This window comes from Mycena indigotica (assembly GCF_014461135.1).
Source record: "Mycena indigotica strain 171206Taipei chromosome Unknown Mind.scaff0006, whole genome shotgun sequence".
NCBI classification, from domain to species: Eukaryota; Fungi; Basidiomycota; class Agaricomycetes; order Agaricales; family Mycenaceae; genus Mycena; species Mycena indigotica.
The window spans coordinates 1,965,531-1,986,481 of NW_023503005.1; the positions used below are offsets into that span (position 1 = coordinate 1,965,531).

The window sequence follows — 20,951 nt, forward strand, 5'->3', positions numbered from 1 at the left end:
GTTTCACTTTGTCTTTGTTGGCCTTCAAATGGGCCAGAGACACCAGATATTTCTTGTTGCTCGCGTCGTGGCCCACGGGGATGACGCTGCACGCTATCGTTGTGTTGGCGCATACCACCATCAGTGGTACGTCGCAAATATTTTCGTTGCGAATACTCATTGTGATGTAGGTGCTACGGGAGGTTCGCTCTTATCAGTGGCTCTATCTCATCCACCTACCGCATACCACCAGACTTCCCCTCAGCTCTACCCGTCGCTTTCTGACCCTGCTCAAGCATTCAGACAACGCCAAAATCGTCAAAGCTGAAATTGATGCTCTTCAAGGCCAATACGGCAAAGAAACCTCAGCCAAGAACGCAAATTATGTCCCCTGTCCTTACTCTTTGTTTCTTGTTGCATCAGCATTTTGCGTCGACTTGGAAGTGCGGCCCTTGCTCGCTTCGTTTATCTCCTCTCCTCAAACTGTCACAGAACGGCTACATGAGTGGGGATAACTTTGCTCACGGTATTCTGGATGCGATGATGGGCAGTAGTCAAGGAGGTTAGCTTCTGCTTACTTCCGCGATCCACACGAGAATGAATGAAAATAGACAACAACGATGGAATCACCGTTTTCGATATCACGAACCCTGCCGATCCAGCTTATTGTCATGTCTCAATATATGGCCTTGAGGCTGCCCGCGACAATGTTGAGAGCCGGGTGAATTAATTGTTTTCGCTCTGTTCGTAACAAACCTCTTCGATGTAGGTGCCACTTTCTGCAGAGCGATATGTCCGGGCATACTATCCCGAGACCGCGACAAAGGACATGGAGGTATGAGTATCGTTTCCTTACACCAATACTGCTGATTGACATCCACAGAACCCCGATTTAGATGAACTCGATGTCAGGGCCAAGTTCGACGCGCTTCGTGGCGAGCGCCTGATGACCATAGATGTTCTTGCAGAGGCATGGCCAGAAGAATATAACGAGGGAGATTCGAAGCCGGCGGTTAAACAGAAAAAGCCTCGTCAACACCTTCCGACGCTCGTTGAATTGACCCTGGGGCCGGCCGTCGAGCATGGCCTCAAAACAGGCGACCTCGAAGTAATCGAAGACATGGTCTGGCATCCAGGAAAAGCTGCTGCGATGTGGCCCGCCCTTCGACGACAGAATCCATTCCCTGAAGTAGGCATGTCTCTTCTCATCAAAGTCGTTCAACAGCAGGTACCGACGACTGCGACAAGCCTTGACTTATCCGGATTCTCGCTCTCTAACCAGCAAATTTTGACCGTCTTAGAACAGTGCAACATTGATAACCTACAACACCTTGATCTTTCACACAACCCCAATATTTCTGTCGATGTCATTCGTCTTGTTCTTGGCCAATATCCTAACCTTCAACGCCTTATTCTTCTTGGTACCTCTATCGCCAACCACGATTTGAACCAGATGTTGTCTGCTGAACCGTCGCTGTTTCGGTGCCTCGCGGAACTTGTTCACCCTTTGATGTGTCCCCCCCAGCAACTCCATAGCCCCAAGCGCATTTTCATTCCTCGGGATTCTCGATATGAACACTGTAGCCATGACGTCGCTTCCTATCTTTTCGCCTCTTGCACTGATCCAAAGCATGACCGATATTCTGTTTCCACTAGTCGACCCCACGTATCGATATGCTAACATGGCGGAATGGATCACTCATGCGGCATTCGGATCGAGTTATCGGCTCCCAGGACTAGCATGGGGCGAACGCCGTGTTTTCTGCATTCCATCACCCAATGTTTTGCATCATCCCAAGGTTCGAACGTGGATATTCGCTCTACAGTGGTTTAGGTATAGGAGGGACAATTTCTATGCTTTTCTGTCTCGCGATGGACCTGATGGCGACCTATTGGTGTATGATCTCCGAGGGTTCCTCAAAGCAATGGAGGAAGAAGGCCGTCCACCAGTGCCCGAAGCCGATGTCCAGAAGCTGGAAAATGTTCTGGCGCGTCTGAAGGACACTGTCCACTTGACCGACCGCACAAAAGTAGCCGATGTTGGTCAGATAATGGCGCATCACAATCGTCACTTGATGGAGTCAGATTAAATCTGTAAATCTGTATGGTCTGGAAACTGCAATCTTCGTAGCTTACTCATTGTTAAACATTGAAGCTTGAATGTACACTACTATAACTCGTTCGGAATCGTATTGAACTTTTTTTCAGGGATTTCCTTCTTTCAGTCAACGTAGAGCGAAAAAAGGAGGTGGCGGGAAAGGGGACACTGGTTCAGGTGATAGCGTGACTTGAGTCAGAACCAACCAAGCAAGACTTTGTTGTAAATGGGTCAGAGACACCAAATCTTTCTCATCGCGCGGGTTATACCAGACGGCGAAGATACTGCCAGTTATCGCTGTGTCGGCGCGCATATCACCATCAATGGTGTGTCATTTTGATGATGCCTCTTGTCTTGTTGTTGTTGTACTGAACATTCTCATAGGTGCTTTGGGAGGTTTGCCTTCCACTTTCGCGTCCAACTCCATTATAATATCTTCTAATTAGTTCCGTCGTCTTAGCGACGCGTAACTTCCTTACGCTACTAAAGCAAACAAACAATGCTCGAGTTGTCGAATCAGAACTTGCTGCACTTCAAGGCCAGTACAGAGAGGACACAGCTAATGGCTATGTACCGTGTCCTTATGCTCTATTTCTAGTAGCATCCGCGTTCTGCGTCGACCTGGAGGTATGGAATATCCTTTTCCCACTCCTTGTCCTCACCCAACAACCAGGATAACCATGCTAGCGGAGGGTCGTTTTCCAATGGCATATTAGATGCACTAATGGGAAGTGGAGATGGCGGTAAGCTTCTGTTGAGGCTAACCCAATCTCATCAGAGTAGACAACAACGACGGAATAACTGTCTTCGACATCTCAAAACCAACAGATCCAGCATACTGTCACGTCGCTGTGTATGGTCTTGAGGCTGCCGAGGCTGGCGGAGAGGTGGAGAACTATGTGAGTTGTCGAACTATACTTTTTCGTCCATATTCATCTGGCAAGATTCCCCTTTCTGCAGAGCAGTACGTCCGTGCTTATGTTCCCCTTAAAGAGGATGCTTCTGTAAGACTAAATTCTCCTCGATGCAGCTAAATATAGCTTTCAGATGTCTGACGAGGAGGAGACTTATGTTCGTGCCATGATCGACGCACTCAGTGCCGAACGCTTGATCACAATCGATACGCTTGCAGAGGCTCGGCCATGGGAATACAATCCTTCAGAGTCTATCACTGACTCGGAAGTCAGTCCGTCTCGCCAACGACAGCATCTTCCTACGTTGGTTGATCTGACACTTGGACTTGGTGTTGAATATGGGCTGAAAACTGGCGAACTTCAAGTGATAGAAGACTTGGTCTGGCATCCCGGGAAAGCTGCCACCATCTGGCCCGTGTTGCAGCGGCAAAACCCATTTCCTGACGTGGGGATGTCTCTCCTGATCAAAGTCGTTCAGCAGCAAGTGCCAGCGACTGCAACGAGCCTTGATTTGTCGGGTTTCTCTCTTTCTTACGAGCAGACTCTTGCCGTTGTGGAACAATGCCAAATTGAGCATCTAAGAATGCTTGATCTCTCTCGAAACTCTTACCTTTCTGCCCAAGTCATTCGTCTTGTCCTTGAACGACGTCCTGACATCCAGCGCCTTGTTCTTCTCCGGACATCGATCTCGAACGAAGAGTTGAGCACGCTGTTGTCTGCTGATTCGTCACTGTTTCGCTCCAATGTTGGAGAACTCGTTCACCCTCTCCTCCTTTCTATCGAGAAGCCCACGTTCCCCAGTGCATTCGTATATGCTGGAAACCACGGAAATCATTCATGCATTGTCTCACTTCCAATATTCTCTCCCTCTGCAATCATCCAAGGCATTACCGATATACTGTAGTATCAACACTTGCCGCCACAGAACACCCGTTCTATATGAGAGACCTGGTTCCGCAAACGGTTTTTAGCTCCAGCTACCGCCCAGAAGGGTTGTCATGGGGTGAACGCAGTGTCTGGTGTGTTCCCGGAACAGATATGTTCCGCAATGCGCACTTTCGTACATGGGTTTTTGCTCTCGAATGGCCCTTTTTTGGAAAACGCAGTTATTCGTTCCTATCGCGTGATGGCGCCAACGGAAATTCATCGGTATATGATCTCGAGGGGTTTCTCAAAGCAATGCAAGAAGAAGGCCGACCTCCGGTAAAGGAAGACTTGGTGAACAAATTGCAAACTGTCCTTCTCGTCCTCGACAAACGTGCAGAGAGGTTAAAAGGAGAAGATGCAGTCACATTTTTGAACCAAGTCCTAGCATCGAGCAGACCGGGTCGATAAGTAGCAGCAATCCTTTCTTTTTTTCTCAATCAACCGAGTTCCATACTTATTCTGGCTATGATGGTGATAAGCTTCGACAGTTGGCTCGAAGATTCCGCCCTGGGCCTGTTGCCTCTTTGCTGTGTGAGTCGACCTGACTCACGGATCATCTCTTAATTATGTTTGCCTTCGGAGCGGTGGTTAAAGGGTACAACTCTTTTGGATGGCCTCGGTCTTGGGATCATGCGTCCTTGCACGCTCAGAAGTCGGTTATAGCATCTATACGTGCAGCTGCCATAGTTCTGTCCAAAGGTTCCAGGTTGCGACATCCATTGACATGTCTCTTGCCAGTCGGTTGGTTGGGTGCGTTGCGCCTCCGCCACCTCGCTTAGAGTTTTTAGCGTTGACAATCGAGAGGGCATCGCTTTGTTATCAAGTTGCATTCTAGGAGAAAAGCAAGATCGCAGCTGATTTAGGATTACCCACTGCAGCACCCCTTATAGCCACTTTCCCTTCGCCTGTCGCAACACTTGTCCACCAGGAACTCATCAAGAATCATTCATCCATGAGCCTGTTCGCATATAGATACAGAGGATAGTTGTCCACTCTGCGCTTCCGCCATGCACCAGCCCTCTTTCTTGCGGACTTGGAGGAAACGCGTCAATGGTCGCCCGCAAACTGCCCCTGAGGGAGCACTCCCTGAAATGCACTCCAACAACGCGACTTCTGCTCCCTCTAGTTTGCTAACTGTGTCGAAAGGAAACAAATCAGCTTCGACTCCAAATTTTGTCACGGTGGAGGACAAGTACACATCGCGACGTTCACCAACTACAGCCCCTTTGCCCCACTCCCCGTCCCTATCCGAACGACCTTTACCCCCAATGCCTCCACAACGTCCTCCCCGACCTCCACCGCTCGATTTAGATGGTTTGGATTCCTCCAGTTCGCACTCGCCCATTTCAAGTCGACGGCGCCGCCGCCCACCCCAACTCGAAAATACTTGGGCAAGCTTCCTAGTGGAAGACGATCATCTTGCACCGCGTGCTAACTTTACGCGTTACTCTAATGCATCGAATCCTACCTTGTCCGCATCGAAATCACCCTCGCATGCTTCTGATTACTCCGACTCGGATGGCTCTGCCGATGGTACTCATAGTATTACGAGCAGCGACTTTCCATTGTCCTTATTTCCCAAACCACCTCCGCTACGGACACATCGGCCACCGCCGCTTACTCTTCGGCCCACTCCAACTATAGCGCCACTTCCACCATCACCAGCATTCATTAATTCCAACGATTCGACACCAGTAGCCACGCCTACCACCCCAGTGCCGAGACAAAGACAGCTAACTTCTCCGATCATCATGCTGAAAAAGCCTTCAGGTCGTCGTGCTTTACCAATCAGTCCCCCATCTAGTCCCCCAACATCTCCCCTCCCTCCTTCTCCCAATGTTGTAAAATCACCTATTGGCCCTCGATTGCGTTCGGCGCAGTCTGTGCCTCATTTGCAGCCAATCGCCAGCACCCATCGGAACACTTCAAGTGACAGTATCACCCAAAGACAACCGCGACCTCCCCTACCAGTTAGTCTGATTCCGTTTCTTTTCGTTTGGTCTGACATTCAACTATTAGTTGGATCGGGAGGTGCGGCAGTGGGGCTATGCAATCTAATCTGAACTCGTTGAAACGAGCTGGTATATTATAATTATTCGGGTATTCATGGAGTCTAAAATCAATACGTGCATAATTCATTGGGTCTTTTTGGTTTCTGTCGAGGGCGCTGTTGTCCGTTGATCATCCAAAATAGAGGTGATTATGTAAGCGACTAGAACGATGTTTGCAGCAACAACCGCCGTTAATGCTGCATAGGTTGAATTGCCTGAAGTCTAATGAAGTTATAAACGCAAGGAGCATGATGACTCACCATCCCACACATATTTGAGTGACCCAAAGTAGGACGAAAGCGGAGCGATGCCGAGAGCGAGGCTGAACAAAATGAGTTTCGCGAGTTGTGCTCTATGCGAGATGTCGGACAGTCCTTGTGAGGATAAGTTAAGCTTACCCCGAAGCAGCGTCTTGGGTAAGTTTGGCCGGCGCGGCTTGGTTCATGGAAGAGAAAGCTGCGTGACCGTTACTGACGTGTAATGGAGAAGACCGCGACAGCGCCGCCGCCGAAACCGAAAGGCAAATCTTGGTTCAGCTGGGGCTTGGAGAGCTCGGAATATGACCTCTTGATTCTTTCGACATCCCTCAAGCTGCTCTTGTTCCCTTCTTAGTACGCGCTCCCCGTCTACGCGTTGTCAATGCATTCAGAAGGCAGTCGTTCAACAGACTTTGAGGTGCACAGAAATTGGCTGGCAATAACACACTCCCTTCCCATATCGCAGTGGTACCACGATGTGCGTTACTTATCCACGCGTGCGCATTACTCTGATGGAATTCATAGACAACGTCCGAATGGAGTGTGTTGCTCGCTGTCCGCTTCCCTTAGGTTGCTCAAATCTGGATAGCTCTCGACTACCCTCCGTTTTTCGCATACTTCGAGAAGCTCCTTTCCATCCCGGCCTACTTCATCGACCCGAAAATCGTAGACCTCAACAATCTGAACTATGACGCTTGGTCCGTTGTTGCCTACCAGCGCACGACGGTTATTCTGTCTGAGCTTGTCCTCGGTGCAGTCCTACTAAGGTGTCTACTCCAATCATTGGCCGACTTCCTCTTACTTCGAATAGGTTCATACGAGGCTCTGTGGATCCAGCAACCCAGCGCATCATCTCAGCTTCACTCTTCCTTCATCCTGGCTTCCTCATCATCGACCACATCCACTTCCAATATAACGGCTTCATGTTCGGCATACTGCTATGGTCCATACTAATGGCTCGAAATGTGACGCTCTTTATTCCCTAATTTCTCAAGCTGACACAGCAAAGGGGAAAAAACTGGCCAGCGGGATCCTGTTTGCAGTTTTGCTCAATTTCAAGCATATCTACATGTACCTTGCAGTGAGCTTGATCCTTCTTCGCTCGTGTCTCGAACTGATAATCTCAGCCGGCATATTTCATCTACCTGCTGCGCTCATTCTGCTTCTCCCCTTCAGGCAAATTAGAGATCAAAAATTTCCTCTCATTGGCCAACTCTGTCATCGCCGTGTTCATCCTCTCGTTTGGTCCTTTTATTGTGATGGGGCAAATCCCTCAAGTCTTTTCGCGATTGTTCCCATTCACGAGAGGTCTCAACCATGCGTATTGGGCTCCAAACGCCTGGGCATTAGTCACTGCTGCCGACAGAGTGTTGTTACGATGTAAAGCTGCCCTATTTGACCCTTCGCCTGCCTAATCACTCCCAGATGTTACTCGCACTGGAGCAGATGTAGCTATCAATGCTTCTGGCGTTGCCTCTACCTCTCGAGGGCTCGTCGGAGATACTGTCTTCGCAGTAATACCCAACATCAAACCTATGCACACTTTTACGATCACGGTCGCTTTTCAATCCGTGCTCGAACTCTTATCGTTTTTTATCCTTGGACTGACAACAATGCAGATTGCGCTCGTTAAGCTCTGGTTTACCCCGACATACAAGTCATTCTTGACTTCCCTGACACTTTGTGGATACGCATCATACCTTTTCGGTTGGCATGTGCATGAAAAGGCCATCCTTCTTGTCCTAGTACCCTTGAGGTGATTCCATGTCCCTACTGCATGAACTCGCTCAAATATGTCCCAGTCTTTTGGCGGCGGAGCGACACGCATATTTCAGAACATTCATCCTCGCTAGCGTTGCTGGCGTTTTCTCGCTCTTCCCTCTCATATTTACGCCTGGAGGTAAATTAATCAATTACTTGTTAATCAGATATAACTCGTTCCTGCCCAGAGTCCATGGTGAAAGTGGTCTACTCCGTACTGTGGATCATCTTTGTCTACGTGCCTTTGACGAGGAGGGTTTACGAGTACGTAATAATACTCTCAATCTTTCGAACCGATTGACGAATCATTCAAAATCAGGTACCCAAACTCGTTGTCATTCGTCATTATCGACACACTGGAGAAGGTATATCTTGCTGGGTTCCCCCTTCTCCAGCTCTTTGTCACCTTATTCCCCGTTTACATGGCACGAAGGGCAACATCTGATGTATCAGGGACTTGTGTCTCGTCAGCAGAGTTCACTTGCCCAGAACCAGAGCCTCAAACGCCTCAAACGAAGGCTATGGAATTTTTGCCTCTCATGTTAACAAGTGTCTACTGCAGTGTAGGGCTTGTTTGGGGATTCTGTCGGTTGACGTACATATACCTAAACGAGCAGACCTATCTAGGCCCGCTGGATCGGATATAATAAACCCGTCTCAGCTCATTTCTTCGAAATGTGGACAACTGCGAAAAAGTGAGCCTAAGAGGACCACATAAGCAGGAGGCTTACCGTCTTCATCATCCAACATATGCTCAAGACCAACTTTTTGACCTCGAGCGTGTTTGGCACTGGCTCCCCAGACAATCGCACTACAATATTTGTCAATGCAGACCAAAAAGCAGAAGGGGACAGACTATTTCATTTGTTTGGCGATCTCTTTATGGATGGCGTTGCAGAAGTCCTCGATTGAACATTTGCCCCGGCGTAGGACGACAGGAGCAGAGTAATCTAGGTGGTTTAAAAGGGTTGTCTGGCCGTAATGTGAGTTGTACCTGGTGCTAATCCTCGTGGCTTCGTATAAACTCGGACAAGGTCGAGTGCTTCCCACATCTTTGCGATCAGCTCATCGACGTTCAGCCACTCTTTGGAAGAGATTGGGACAGACATCGGGATTTTGTAGCTAGAGTGTCTCGTATAAGGCACAAACATATGCAGAGAAGAGAGAGAACCAACAGCAAGTCGAGTTCTTCGATGGAGATTGCGTCGATCTGGAGGCGTGAGCTAGATCATGAGATGGCGGCGACTTGTAAGACCTTGTTGAGAACCTATATATGGAAATTAAAATTGTCAAAGTCTGGTGGTGGGAGGTAACGGACATAGATTGCTGGAATGTAAACCCTGCAAAGGTATTAAGTGAGGGAGTGGAGAAGTGAATAAGCCTAACCGGTTGCCTTCAATGACATCTACGAGGTCGTCTGCTGTGGCGTTTGGTTCTCTAATGGCGACATCACAGTTGCTCAGTTTGAATTCGTTCAAAATTCCCTTGATATCGTCGTGGTCAATGTTCGTTAGTGGCACTGCCGGAGATTAGGCGCCCACAGCGAAGTGCTACAAAACCTACCTGTGTGGGTTATAGCAATGCCGCCTTTTTCTTTCTTGCGGACGGTGATATTTGGTGGTCGCTTGTTTAACCGGATACCGAAGCCTTCCAACTCGCTCTCGATTATTTTCTTGTCGCCCAAAGGTTTCAAGACGTCAAGAACAATGAATATCAAATTTACTAGAAGTCTTTTTGAGATTCATCGGGGCAAATTCATCTCACAAACCTGTCCGAGCTACCGCAATGACCTGTCGACCTCTTCCTCGACCATCAGCAGCACCTTCAATGATACCAGGTAGATCAAGGATTTGTATTGGTGCACCGTGTACTTTTACTGTGCCAGGGACGGTAGTGAGTGTTGTGAAATCAATCGCGGAGACTTCGGAATGTGTGCCAGTGAGTTTGGACATTAGTGTTGACTATTGCTTGGATCAGAAGGGTAGAAATAACTGCAATCCGTTGGCAAACCTTTCCGACAGAGGGGAAGCCTACAAACCCGACACTCGCAACGCCGGTACGCGCAACATCGAAGCCCACTCCCCCGCCTCCCCCGCCAGAGCCTCCGCTTGGGCTGATAAGTTCTCGGCGGAGTTTTGCGAGTTTTGCCTTGAGTTGACCCAGATGATAAGACGTAGCCTTATTCTTCTGCGCTAAAATGTTGCCATGAAGCACAAACGCGTCGCAACATAACAAGCCACGAACTCTTGGCCATTTCATCTTCGATTTCCTATCGTACGTTAATAATTCTGGTCATTCCTAGCACAAATCTATAGAAAATACTTTTATCTTCTGTACCGTCGTCATTTTCGGCGGCTGGAGTACGAAACAGACACAATGTCGGGTGATGGTCACACGTGACATCCTTGCCTTCACGGTAACCACTACCTCGCATCGCCGTCGCTCGCTCGCTACTGCACTTGCATGCGACTGGATCGCACTTGTGCAACCCCAGAACATATCTAACGCTCGTTTACAATGTGTGGTGGTCCAAAGTGGAAACGTGAGGTCGTTCAAGACCACAAGGTACCCTTGCTATCTACTCTTTGACCTCGCAACTCATCACCTCTAGTTCGACTTCATCTCCGTCGCCGACTTCCGTGACAATGGCTTCAAAATGCGCTTCAAATACTTCTTCCTCTTCTTGATCTTCTTCAAGTCGTTCGCGGTCTATATGTCCGACATATTCACCGCTGTGACCATGTTGACGACCAAGAGTTGGTCCAACCAGATCTTCACCGAGTGCACCGCTCAAACAAAAAACGGTTGTGTCTTCATCCCTTTCGACACTGGGAAGTGGCTGTTTGTCGGTTGCATTATATTCTCCTTCCTCCTCGTCAGTACTCTCCTTGCTCTGCAATCCATGCCTAACACCTATATCAGCTCGGATATGAGGCTCGCAAAGCAAAACTCATCGTTGCCAGCCATGATATATCATACGCATTCACCAACGTGTTGGCCAATAATTACTACTCGCTGCGTGCGTCTTGCGAATTCCCCCTCTCATACTCTTACCCACTTGCAGGTTCCTATGACCACTTTTGTTTCTTCGATCATATCAGCAACTCTACGAAAACCAGTGACGACTTTGCTTTCTTCGTCTTCTTCGTCTTCAAGAGTATGTGTCAAGATCCAATTTTTGCTCTACGCTTAAACTTGGATAGGTTGGAAGCGAGTTCTCCTGGCTGATGGTCCTCGCCAGACGATCAATGCCCTCACACTATATGCGGTCTGGTTGGCCAAGCATGACAAGGCTGGTTGGGACATCCGCGGATATTTCACTGGCAATACGATGTCCACTTCGCTCCTCACAGTCACAACGTTATTCACAGTCGTCGTTTTCCTCGGCTCTCTTCTCCTTCTTTTGGTGGCTGGCATCTGTTACATCCCCCTGTTGTGCTATATCCGAGGCAATCTGAAGGAGTACTGCTGCCATAAGGTTGACAAGGTACATCTTCCAGTTTGGATTGTTGTTCGGTGCTGATCATTTCTGCAGCGCATTGAGAGTGTCATCAAGAAGCACCAGAAGAAGCGATTGGACGAGAACAAGAAACAAGCTATGAAGGAGGCTCGTGGTGACTACTCCCATCTCAAGAACAAGAAGGGTGAATACACCTCCAAGCCCCTTCCTCAACCGACTTTGCCCAATTTGTCTGTGGACGACGACTTTGATGACAAATCATCGATGCACACTCGAGTTGCGGCGCCGAGTACCTACACCCAAGACTCGTATTACTATTACAACGAGTCGAAGAACAACTTCAATCCGCCTCCAATGCCTGCATATAACCCTTACTCTGCTCATCAACCCCAGGATGGTTATGCGACATTTAATCCATCGCAACCCACATTCCAAGGCGACGAATATCCAGCTCCATATGAGGACGACAGCAATGTGCAATTGACATCTGGCGCAGCGCCATTCGGCCATCAATATCCCGACCGTCCTGGAACTGCTAACCCGCACTATCCAGACCGTCCTGGAACCGCCAACCCACACTATGCGGACAGCTACAATAACGCGCCGTATTCCCAGCAACAATACCCAATAGACAGACCTGGTTCTGCTGCTCCTTATGCAGCTTCGAACTACGATCCCCACGATGTTTATTCAGGACGGGCAGTGCCCACTCCCCAACCACGTGCTTCTCCAGCTCCACCTCCTCCAGATAATGTTGGCCTGGCGTATGATGAAGGGGACGCCTACGGAGGCTACTCTTCGTCTTCCCAGCAACTGCATCAACATCAACCCCGGCAACAATGGCATAATCAACCTTACGATGTGGAGAGAGGCGGAAATGCGTTTTAAATAGGGTTCTCTCAGGACTATCTATTTTTTTCTTCTATTTTTTTTCTTCTTGTCGCCCAATTGTACGTGTATAGTCATACAATCCATTAATCCGGGCGAAGAACAGAATCATAGAATAGCGGTATAAGAGTAAAGTGTCCGACTTATCAGGCCAACTTCTCGTAGAGGATGATGCCAATAAGGAGAATGAGAACAAGGATGATGGCCCCAGTCACAATGCGCTGTTGGTACATCCTAAAAGAAACTTGAGAGGGTCGTATCAAAGTGAAGATATAGCGCCATTACCTTCTTATCATGCCCTTCAGAGTGCCTGACGCTCGTTCAATGGAGGTGTTGGCCGTTTGAAGCTAAGCATGGTTAGGCAGGACATAGTTGGAGGATGACGAGTGCAAACCGTATCGCGAGAGTTGATGATTTGCTCTCGTTGTTGGCGAAGGTTCATCAGAATGTCGGCGCCTTGATTCTCCGTCTCAAGGGCAATTCGGTGCGAGTCTTGCAGCCGCTTTGAGCCGTCTTCAAGTACAGCTGTGCCGGCAAGAAGCCTGGTCCGATCACTTGCTGCGCCATACGGCTCGTCAGAGGTGAAGTTGGTGTGGTTGGACGACGAAGAGAGCAAAGCACTGCGAGCAAGTTGGGCATGAACGTCCTTGTATTGCTTCTTGTAGCGCGACAAGTCCGCTTTGGCGGTCCGCAGTCGGGTCTGATACTGTGGTCGTATTGACTGGGGAATCCCTTGGATCTCGATTTCCATTTGGGAGACCTAGTTACTTTGTGGGTTCCTGGATAGGCAGCCAACGAGTAGCCATACCATCTCGTCAGCCTCATCCAGCTCCATTTCCGCTCGCCTCAATGAAGCCTTGCGCTGCTCGCCGCTTTCCTCACTCCCCTCCCCATCGAGCTTCTGTCGGATAGTTTCGATGAATGCCTTGAAATCGCCTTCGTATGAGTCAAATAGAGACGTCGCGGACGTGTCCATGGTCGTCGTTTGGGAGTAAAGTAGTCCGGTCACACCTGTGACGTAGGCTTGATACCAATTCTCGACCACTATGGCAGGCCCAGCGTACGTTCCCCAGCACGTAGAAAATAACTGGCTCAGTAAAGACACACAGCTCATTATATCTGGACCCGCAAATCCGCGACTGGGTCCTATTTCCGATTACTTTGGTCATGGTCTGTCGCTGTCTCTCTCGGTGATCTTGAACCAACACCAGAATTTCAGATTCTTGTTGGTATTCTAAGGCACTACGTGGTAATACTCCTCCAAAGCCCGCCGAAAAAGCTTCCTCGGGAAGCCGTACGTGAACAGTATGGCTTGTTCTTCAAACGGCGCATCGCTGGCGGACTGAAATCGCATCTAGACGGGCACTGACGCGCTCGCAAGTGCTGAGAGCGACGTCGGCCAACTCCCCCATTCCCCCGACCTACTACAAGTCTATTTCAAGGCACCTGTATGATGCGTTTGAAGCTGGCACATATCTAAAAGACGGTCCCCCGCGCGAAGGAGAAGCGCCAAAGGGCCCACCCAACCCAATGACCGACCCAGCCGCAATGGACGGTATGATGGCTGGGATGAAGACACAAATGGGTGAAAGCTGTTTTCTTATATGCTTGTCCCCATTTGCTGACGCGTCGCCCAAGTCATGATGGTCCCACAAATGGTCATTATGGGGTGGATTAATTTCTTCTTCCAAGGCTTTGTACTCAGTACGTGCTGTGCTATCCAGGCTGTTAGGTGCTGAGGAAGCCAAGTCAAACTGCCATTCCCACTCACACTGGGTTTCAAATCGATGCTGCAACGTGGAATCGAGACGACTGACATGGATGTCCGTTGGGTATCTTCTTTGTCTTGGTATTTTCTCAACTTCTTTGGTCTGAACGGTCTCTATCGCCTTATTCTTGGGGGCGACAACTGTAGGCCAGCTGATCTTCCTTTCGAGGGTGTTTGACGTATTTTTTACAGCTGCTGATTCGTCTCGGGATATGAATGCCAACGCGTTCGCCGCGCCCCAGGCTGCTGGCCCGCAAGACTTTGGAAAGCTGTTCAAAGCCGAAAAGGACAACCTGGAGTTTGCAGAGGGGTCATATACGTGGGTAGGCGATGGGGTTGAAGATCGCGTGTTGCAAAGATATGGCAAGGCTTAGTTAGGGTATACAACATAATTCGTTTATCATTACTGCTACATTCGAGGAACTACTAGTGAGAACAACGAAAGGGGGATTTGGTTCCGCCAACACGTCAGCAAGCTGACGCGTTTGCCGATCTATACCAAACCATCATAAAGCGATAATGCCTGAAACGCGTCAGTGGGGTCCACCAAGCCCCCATTCTCCCACTCACTTTAACGATTGTCGGATCTTGTTTGCTGCCTTCAACGAATTCGTCGTAGGTAAGTTTGGCGTCCTTGTCGCGGTCCATATTGCGGAATATCTTGTCGACTCGCTGGTGGGCCTAAGTTAGAACAACAACACATGGGTCATCATCAGAAAAGTCAACCAGCCTTTTCGGGCGTGTCCTCGTCAGCCGGTAGCTTGACCATCTCACCGGTCATCTTATATATTGACTGGACGATCTGGAGCATTTCGTCGTAGGTGATTGTGCCGTCCTTGTCGATGTCGTACAATTGGAAGGCCCCTGCAAAAGTCATGACCACGCGTTGGCGACGAGGCAAGTCAACAGGAACGACCTACACTTGAGCTTCTCATCAAGATGACCCCGACTTGTGACGCTCAGTGCGCAGATGAATTCCTTGAAGTCGATAGTCCCATTCCCGTTAGCGTCAAACACGTTGAAGACGTAGTCTGCAAATTCGCCAGGGTCACCGAAGGGGAAGAATTGCTTGTATATCCTGCCAAACTCGGCTTTGTCGAGTTGGCCAGACGGGCAGTCTTTTCGGAAGCCCTTATACCATTGCTGGAGCTCTTTCTTGTCGACTAGTAGTAGATAATGATTAGATTGCGGGCGGATGTTACGGAATAGGGGAGTTACAGTAGGTATTCTTCTGGAGGTCTGCGAGCTGCTCTGGTGATAACTTTGACTGGCTTTTCCCCATGACTGGTGGTTGTACAGCAGTAAGCCGGATTTGGGCGTGACAAACTCCGAGTGACCGTAGCTAAGCGCGATTGCGATGTGTATCTCGGACTTGCGCGCTGGGGCCGGAAACGAGTTGAACTGTGGGGGCAGTAGAGGGTAAACAGAAGCCAAAGCGGGGTTACGGGGGCTCTGGGAGAAGACCGATCGAGGAACTACACGTTACTGGATTGAAATGATTCCTTTATCGAGATTGGTTGCGTACGCGCGGTCTGTTGAGATTGCCTCGTGGTAATGGCCTGTAGCCAACGCCCACTACTGCTGTTCTGGTCGTCGTCGCCCACAGTGACGAAGCCCTGCGGTTGATGATAAAACAAATGCCGACCAGATGTCGACCTTCTCTCTCTCCCATCTCCCACCACGACCCCACATGTGCTTTATTGTCGGTTCAATAGACCAGGTCACCAAGGTCTGCCCTCTTTGCCAGGTATTCCCACATCCAAGGTACTCTCCCCTATCCTACCACTTATATTCATTGTCTTACCCTTTGCTAGATGCCCGCACGTCCGCGATGTCTGTCGAAACCGCGCAAACCACCCTAACTTGACAATCTCCTTCCTGAAGAATGCTGAAGGTATTACCCTCTACTGGCGTATATAACGCGCTTAGACGAGATCAAGTCGAGTCATTCAACGGCTGTGGCTATTGCAAGGTGCTGGTGGTCACTCTCCAACTCATGTCGCGTTTCTCATTCTAATCACAGTGGGCCCGGGCCAGCACCAAGACGAATAACGGCTGGCCGGGCTGTTGCCGTGCGCCTACGACGAGTGAACACAAGTTTATCCAGCTTGCCGACTGGAAGGCTATCAGTATCATCCACCATGTCCCAACCCCCCCAGAGATCAAGTCCGTCCTCGATTCCGCAACTTCCCAGACTCGCACCAAGCCGGCCAAATCGCCAGCCATGCCTATTCCGATGAAGAGTCGTGTTGGCGGCAGCCCGCAAATGACCCCGTCCTCCATTGCCGGTACAAGTTCTCGATCACTCCCTTCGGCTTCCCACATTGAGAGACCCCGGCATTCCCTCGACTCAACACCTGCGTCGTCTAATTCCTCTCCAAACAGGAAACATGTAGACCTGGACCCAGTCTCCCCGCGAAGAAATTCAGGGGCTCGACCGCCAACTAGTACGACAAAGCCTAAACCCATCACCAAGACATCGCCTCCAGCCACAACCAAGGTGCTTGCAAAGCCTGTTGAGCTTCCCAGGCCATCCAGAAAGCTGGATATCGAAACATCCAGCACCTCAAGCAGTGGCAGCGACAGCATCAGTTCAGGGTCCTACACTGAAAGCACTGTCACCTCAGATGGAGGGTTTACTGATTACCTTTCTTCCGAGTCCGAGGAGGAGCTTCAGAGGCAGGCAGAGGCCAAGGCCGCAGTTGTTGTCCAGAACGAGGCCGAGGAGAACGAGTTTAGGATGGCCAGACAGATGTTGGCCAATATTACCACTCGTCCTCCTCGTAGTTGGCTTCCGGATAGCGAGAGAGCACGAGTCGCGTCGACGCGAGGCTGATTACATCCCATCTTATGCACTTTTTGTATACTATTTGGTCTTATCGAGCAATAATGGCAACGGGTGGGTGTGACCGTCCGAAAGCAGGTCTGTCTGCACCATGACCTTGTGTTCCCTTTGTAACTATTAGGTGAGCCTCGCGTTTCAACCCAACAGCATATATAAAGCCAACCTTCCCAAAGCTAGAGCAATGAACTTGGCTCGACAATCAATCTCCTCCACACGACCCGTGAATATCTACCATGTTGGCCTAGACCCAGACTGCACCATCTTCACTGTTGTTGCACCTGCGGGTTTTGCAGTTTACCGCACCTGCCCACTGGCCCTCGTTCGCAAGCGCGGTATTGCCCTCGTTGGCATTTAATCCTGTAATCTGACGCGTTTACTCAGAGTTGACTGGTGGTACTCTCGCCGCCGCTGTCCCTCTACACGCTTCCTCGCTAGTCTTTCTCCTCGGTGGTGGCCGCAGCCCAATCTACCCGCCCAACAAAGTAGTATTCTGGGATGACGTACTCGGCGCGGAAGTAGCTGAGCTCGAGTTTCGTGAACGAGTCAGAGGACTCGCGTGCCGACGAGGCTGGTTGGCAGTCGCCCTTAGACGGCGTGTGGTTGTCTTTGAGATCGGAGAGCAAATCGTTAGAGCCGGGGAGTGGGATACTTGGGACAATCCAAGAGGTGAGATTGTCAGTCATAACGATTCCAAGCTACATTCGTCGCTGCAGGGCTCCTAGCAATCGCTACCGGCACTTACGCGACGTTATTAGCAATACCCGGCAAGCAAGTAGGCCATGTCCAACTAATACATCTCCCTCCCTGCGTTCCCCCCTACGCCTTTGGGTCCACCTTCCTCTTCCCCACCGAGTAAACCGCCCCCAGCCCCCACAAAGCACCCAGTATCTATAATCGCCGCCCACACCACCGCCCTCACAACTCTTTCCGTACCCCCATCAGGTCGTTTACTCGCCACGACTTCCTCTCGAGGCACCCTTGTCCGCGTTTGGGATGCGGTCTCAGGCAAGCTAGTCCGGGAATTCCGGCGCGGCACGGACAAGGCCGATATTTTTGGCGTCGCTTTCCGCCCCGATGAACACGAGCTTTGCGTTTGGAGCGATAAAGGCACGGTTCATATCTTCAACCTCGTTGTCTCGTCAGTCAATTTCGGGTGCATATGTGGTCACGATCTGATTACCTCCTACAGCAATCGCCAGTCCACACTCTCGTCCCTGACGCCCTACATCCCGTTACCCAAGTACTTTGAGTCGGAATGGTCGTATGCGCAATACCGCATCCCCTCCCAATCAGCGCATATTTCGCTGTCTGCGACGTCAATACGCTCTCCAGTCTCTGAAGTCGATGAGGAGCGGTGTGTAGTGGGTTGGATCGAGGCACCGGGGCAAGAATCGGGACCAATTCAATATCAACTTTTGGCGCTGACATATGCTGGTGGGTGGTATAGACTGTCGCTACCCAAGGCAGCAGCCAATAACCACGGCTCCCCTTCCAAACCGGGGCATCAACGAACATCAAGTGGCTCGTCATCTGTGAAAGGCAAGGGCAAGGAGAAGAAGGACGGGTCCCAGAAACAGAGTCACAAGTGCGTCTTAGAGGAGTTCCGTCGCTTTGGACGTTGGGATGGCTGGGGCTAGTCCGCTGTATTAATTGTGTAGCATTTATTCGACATCACGATACCACCATGCATTACGTAAATTGATGGTCTTCAACCAGTGAGTTGGCTTGGAGTTCGGAATGTCCGAATGACCTATTTTACACTCGACTCGGTCACAACAAAGCATTGTTAATACAACAAGAACAAGTACAAGTACAGTCACGATAACATTCGACAAGCAAAAGCAAGAGAGGGTCAAGGGTCAAGAAAGAGATCACGGATACCCATACGAGCGGGTCGATGCAAGACCCTTGCTGACAAAGGCCACTGAAGCTTCATCCATCAAGTGTTTCGCACGGTCTTTGAGACGAACGAAGATTTCCTCCAGCTTTTTGACACTAGCTTCAGCAACACGTGCCCGGCCTTCCTGTTCCATCGCTGCGAGGAACCCTCTGAGGTCGTATGGCGTCAAGGGACCGTCTGCTCCGTCACGCGACAAAAAAGCGTATTTGGCTTCCTGATATAGAGACCACTGCAGCGCGAAAATCCATGTTCGGACTTTGGGATCTTGAGGCAACTTCGAGTGGAATGAAGGCAAACAGGAGATGCGACGCTCGCCCCACGGGAGTCCTTCTTGGCGATAACTAGACGAAAATGCTGCCTGTGCAACCCACCCGTTCATTTGGAAATAGAAAGAGTCGCTGTCTGCAAGTACGGACATCATGTCGGTGATGTTTTGGACGACAGCGGAGGGCGAGAAAATCGGTAACGACGCCTTCACTAAATTGTGGTCGTGAAGGCCGACATAGACAAACGCGCTTGGATAATTGGATTCGCCGTCTATAGCAAACAGCAGAGGATGCACAAGCTCTTGGAGGCTCGAACGAAACAGCGCCGGCTCAGCAGACAACATCTGACTCAAATCGTGGTTGGCGATAGAGGTACCAAGAAGAATAAGGCGTCGAAGGTTAGGATATTGACCAAGAACAAGACGGATAACATCGACAGAAATATTGGGGTTGTGTGAAAGATCAAGGAGTTGAAGGTCATCAATTTTGCTCTGCTCTAAGACGGTCAAAATTTGCTGGTTGGATAGGGAGAATCCGGACAAGTCAAGCTCTGTCGCAGTCGTTGGTACCTGCTGTTGAACGACTTCGATTAGAAGGGGCATGCCCACTTCAGGGAATGGATTTTGTTGCTGGAGAACGGGCCACATAGCGCCAGCCTTCCCCGGATGCCAGACCATGTCTTGTAGCATTTCAAGCTCGCCAGTCTTGAGACCATGCTCGACGGCCGGCCCCAGGGTCAGTTCAACAAGCGTCGGAAGGGGTTGACGAGGTTTCTGCTCTTCGTCCATAGGCTGTGCATTTTCAGCCTGATATTCTTCTGGCCATGCCTCTGCGAGGACATTGATCGTCATCAGGCGTTCACCGCGTAGAGCATCGATCTTGGCCCGCACATCGAGTTCTTCTGCAAGGGCTTGGGGATTCTGTGAACAGCGTTATTTCACCTGCAAGAAGGACGACTTATATGGCTATACTTGGGGGAGCTCAGTGTGTTGGCTGTAGTATGCTCGCACGTATTCCTCTCCAGAAAGTGGGCCCTACAAATAAATGAAGAATCGGCGACGAGAAAGCTAAGTAGCTCACCTTGCGCCTACTCCTCACATGACAATACGCTGGGTTAGTTGGATCGGTAATATCAAAAACGGTTATGCCATCGTTATTGTCTGGCAAAGAATTAGTGTTGTACAAAGGCCAGAATTGAGTAAGAACCTCCATCGAAACTGCCCATTCTCGCATCCAAAATGGCATGCTGGAAGGTGACACCACTAGCATAGTTGTTCTGTAGTAATACTATGAGAAGACGTAGTAAGAACAGACTTGTTCAAGTACCTCCAAGTCAATGCAGAAAGCTGACGAAACAAGAAACAAGGAATAAGGGCAGGGAACGTAGTCCACGTTTCTCGGCAAGTTTTCTTTACCATATTGACCCTGGATCGCGTCGATTTCTGCTTTGACGATTTTGGCATTGTCTTTTTGTTTGAGCAGAGTGATGAAGCGACGTGCTCCCATAAGAGGAAGCCTTGTGTGCCGTTAGTTAACACAAAAACGTCGTTGGGTAGAGCGACGAACCTTCCATAACACCTGAATGAAATAGATAAACGGAAAACTCGAAGCAAAGAGGAGGGAAAAAATCAACAGCCACGCACCACTGATGATGGTATGCACCGACGCATCGATAGCGCGCGGCGTTCTCTCCGTGCGCAACTACACGGGCAACAAGAAATATTTGGTGCCTCTGCCCCATGAACGTCAACAAACAAAGTCAAGCACGTTTGTCACAGTGACATGTCACGCTACCCAAAACAGCCCAAAACAAGGTAAGTAACGCTTTTTGCCAACT

At 49.9% G+C, this 20,951-nt stretch overlaps 12 protein-coding genes across 12 annotated transcripts; 7 read left to right on the forward strand and 5 right to left on the reverse strand.

Moving 5' to 3' along the window:
- Positions 1 to 28: 28 nt before the first annotated feature.
- On the forward strand, positions 29 to 3,895 carry MIND_00701400 (uncharacterized protein; the record flags this gene model as incomplete). The annotated part of the gene is made up of 15 exons (XM_037363718.1): positions 29 to 126; positions 171 to 182; positions 233 to 422; positions 472 to 541; positions 591 to 700; positions 749 to 814; positions 863 to 1,461; positions 1,505 to 2,018; positions 2,313 to 2,403; positions 2,462 to 2,473; positions 2,538 to 2,704; positions 2,751 to 2,820; positions 2,861 to 2,976; positions 3,022 to 3,081; positions 3,125 to 3,895. The coding sequence occupies 15 exons, from the start codon at positions 29 to 31 to the stop codon at positions 3,893 to 3,895; spliced, it is 2,946 nt and encodes a 981-aa protein (XP_037219362.1).
- A 1,030-nt stretch (positions 3,896 to 4,925) lies between these two features.
- On the forward strand, positions 4,926 to 5,976 carry MIND_00701500 (uncharacterized protein; the record flags this gene model as incomplete). The annotated part of the gene is made up of 2 exons (XM_037363719.1): positions 4,926 to 5,888; positions 5,938 to 5,976. The coding sequence occupies 2 exons, from the start codon at positions 4,926 to 4,928 to the stop codon at positions 5,974 to 5,976; spliced, it is 1,002 nt and encodes a 333-aa protein (XP_037219363.1).
- A 77-nt stretch (positions 5,977 to 6,053) lies between these two features.
- On the reverse strand, positions 6,054 to 6,414 carry MIND_00701600 (uncharacterized protein; the record flags this gene model as incomplete). Its single annotated transcript, XM_037363720.1, has 3 exons — positions 6,054 to 6,184; positions 6,230 to 6,321; positions 6,368 to 6,414. The coding sequence occupies 3 exons, from the start codon at positions 6,412 to 6,414 to the stop codon at positions 6,054 to 6,056; spliced, it is 270 nt and encodes an 89-aa protein (XP_037219364.1).
- Positions 6,415 to 6,449: 35 nt separating this feature from the next.
- Positions 6,450 to 8,634, forward strand: MIND_00701700 (Alpha-1,3-glucosyltransferase; the record flags this gene model as incomplete). Its single annotated transcript, XM_037363721.1, has 11 exons — positions 6,450 to 6,580; positions 6,626 to 6,704; positions 6,752 to 6,767; positions 6,816 to 6,993; positions 7,038 to 7,191; positions 7,236 to 7,307; positions 7,354 to 7,606; positions 7,652 to 7,982; positions 8,029 to 8,126; positions 8,176 to 8,251; positions 8,307 to 8,634. The coding sequence occupies 11 exons, from the start codon at positions 6,450 to 6,452 to the stop codon at positions 8,632 to 8,634; spliced, it is 1,716 nt and encodes a 571-aa protein (XP_037219365.1).
- A 15-nt stretch (positions 8,635 to 8,649) lies between these two features.
- Positions 8,650 to 10,360, reverse strand: MIND_00701800 (OBG-type G domain-containing protein; the record flags this gene model as incomplete). Its single annotated transcript, XM_037363722.1, has 13 exons — positions 10,310 to 10,360; positions 10,232 to 10,256; positions 9,998 to 10,179; positions 9,756 to 9,948; positions 9,551 to 9,709; positions 9,374 to 9,506; positions 9,306 to 9,327; positions 9,243 to 9,254; positions 9,163 to 9,197; positions 8,982 to 9,109; positions 8,844 to 8,937; positions 8,719 to 8,798; positions 8,650 to 8,672 (listed from the first exon to the last, which is right to left on the reverse strand). The coding sequence occupies exons 1-13, from the start codon at positions 10,331 to 10,333 to the stop codon at positions 8,650 to 8,652; spliced, it is 1,110 nt and encodes a 369-aa protein (XP_037219366.1). The 5' UTR covers positions 10,334 to 10,360.
- Positions 10,361 to 10,504: 144 nt separating this feature from the next.
- Positions 10,505 to 12,335, forward strand: MIND_00701900 (uncharacterized protein; the record flags this gene model as incomplete). Its single annotated transcript, XM_037363723.1, has 6 exons — positions 10,505 to 10,552; positions 10,599 to 10,862; positions 10,910 to 11,006; positions 11,052 to 11,144; positions 11,191 to 11,474; positions 11,523 to 12,335. 6 exons carry the CDS (start codon positions 10,505 to 10,507, stop codon positions 12,333 to 12,335), a joined length of 1,599 nt encoding a protein of 532 aa, XP_037219367.1.
- A 146-nt stretch (positions 12,336 to 12,481) lies between these two features.
- Positions 12,482 to 13,311, reverse strand: MIND_00702000 (t-SNARE coiled-coil-like proteiny domain-containing protein; the record flags this gene model as incomplete). The annotated part of the gene is made up of 4 exons (XM_037363724.1): positions 12,482 to 12,569; positions 12,621 to 12,682; positions 12,730 to 13,095; positions 13,144 to 13,311. The coding sequence occupies 4 exons, from the start codon at positions 13,309 to 13,311 to the stop codon at positions 12,482 to 12,484; spliced, it is 684 nt and encodes a 227-aa protein (XP_037219368.1).
- Positions 13,312 to 13,363: 52 nt separating this feature from the next.
- MIND_00702100 (ER membrane protein complex subunit 3) lies at positions 13,364 to 14,477 on the forward strand (the record flags this gene model as incomplete). Its single annotated transcript, XM_037363725.1, has 7 exons — positions 13,364 to 13,395; positions 13,445 to 13,505; positions 13,555 to 13,640; positions 13,694 to 13,920; positions 13,974 to 14,039; positions 14,085 to 14,246; positions 14,296 to 14,477. The coding sequence occupies exons 1-7, from the start codon at positions 13,382 to 13,384 to the stop codon at positions 14,475 to 14,477; spliced, it is 798 nt and encodes a 265-aa protein (XP_037219369.1). The 5' UTR covers positions 13,364 to 13,381.
- A 119-nt stretch (positions 14,478 to 14,596) lies between these two features.
- Positions 14,597 to 15,385, reverse strand: MIND_00702200 (uncharacterized protein; the record flags this gene model as incomplete). Its single annotated transcript, XM_037363726.1, has 5 exons — positions 14,597 to 14,626; positions 14,674 to 14,775; positions 14,834 to 14,967; positions 15,024 to 15,266; positions 15,322 to 15,385. 5 exons carry the CDS (start codon positions 15,383 to 15,385, stop codon positions 14,597 to 14,599), a joined length of 573 nt encoding a protein of 190 aa, XP_037219370.1.
- Positions 15,386 to 15,751: 366 nt separating this feature from the next.
- MIND_00702300 (WD-REPEATS-REGION domain-containing protein) lies at positions 15,752 to 16,939 on the forward strand (the record flags this gene model as incomplete). The annotated part of the gene is made up of 4 exons (XM_037363727.1): positions 15,752 to 15,867; positions 15,918 to 15,997; positions 16,044 to 16,075; positions 16,127 to 16,939. 4 exons carry the CDS (start codon positions 15,752 to 15,754, stop codon positions 16,937 to 16,939), a joined length of 1,041 nt encoding a protein of 346 aa, XP_037219371.1.
- Positions 16,940 to 17,129: 190 nt separating this feature from the next.
- Positions 17,130 to 18,585, forward strand: MIND_00702400 (WD-REPEATS-REGION domain-containing protein; the record flags this gene model as incomplete). The annotated part of the gene is made up of 5 exons (XM_037363728.1): positions 17,130 to 17,280; positions 17,330 to 17,614; positions 17,662 to 17,720; positions 17,827 to 18,086; positions 18,138 to 18,585. The coding sequence occupies 5 exons, from the start codon at positions 17,130 to 17,132 to the stop codon at positions 18,583 to 18,585; spliced, it is 1,203 nt and encodes a 400-aa protein (XP_037219372.1).
- Positions 18,586 to 18,819: 234 nt separating this feature from the next.
- Positions 18,820 to 20,855, reverse strand: MIND_00702500 (uncharacterized protein; the record flags this gene model as incomplete). Its single annotated transcript, XM_037363729.1, has 7 exons — positions 18,820 to 20,034; positions 20,086 to 20,148; positions 20,195 to 20,274; positions 20,321 to 20,390; positions 20,441 to 20,630; positions 20,681 to 20,692; positions 20,758 to 20,855. 7 exons carry the CDS (start codon positions 20,853 to 20,855, stop codon positions 18,820 to 18,822), a joined length of 1,728 nt encoding a protein of 575 aa, XP_037219373.1.
- Between the last annotated feature and the right edge of the window lie 96 nt (positions 20,856 to 20,951).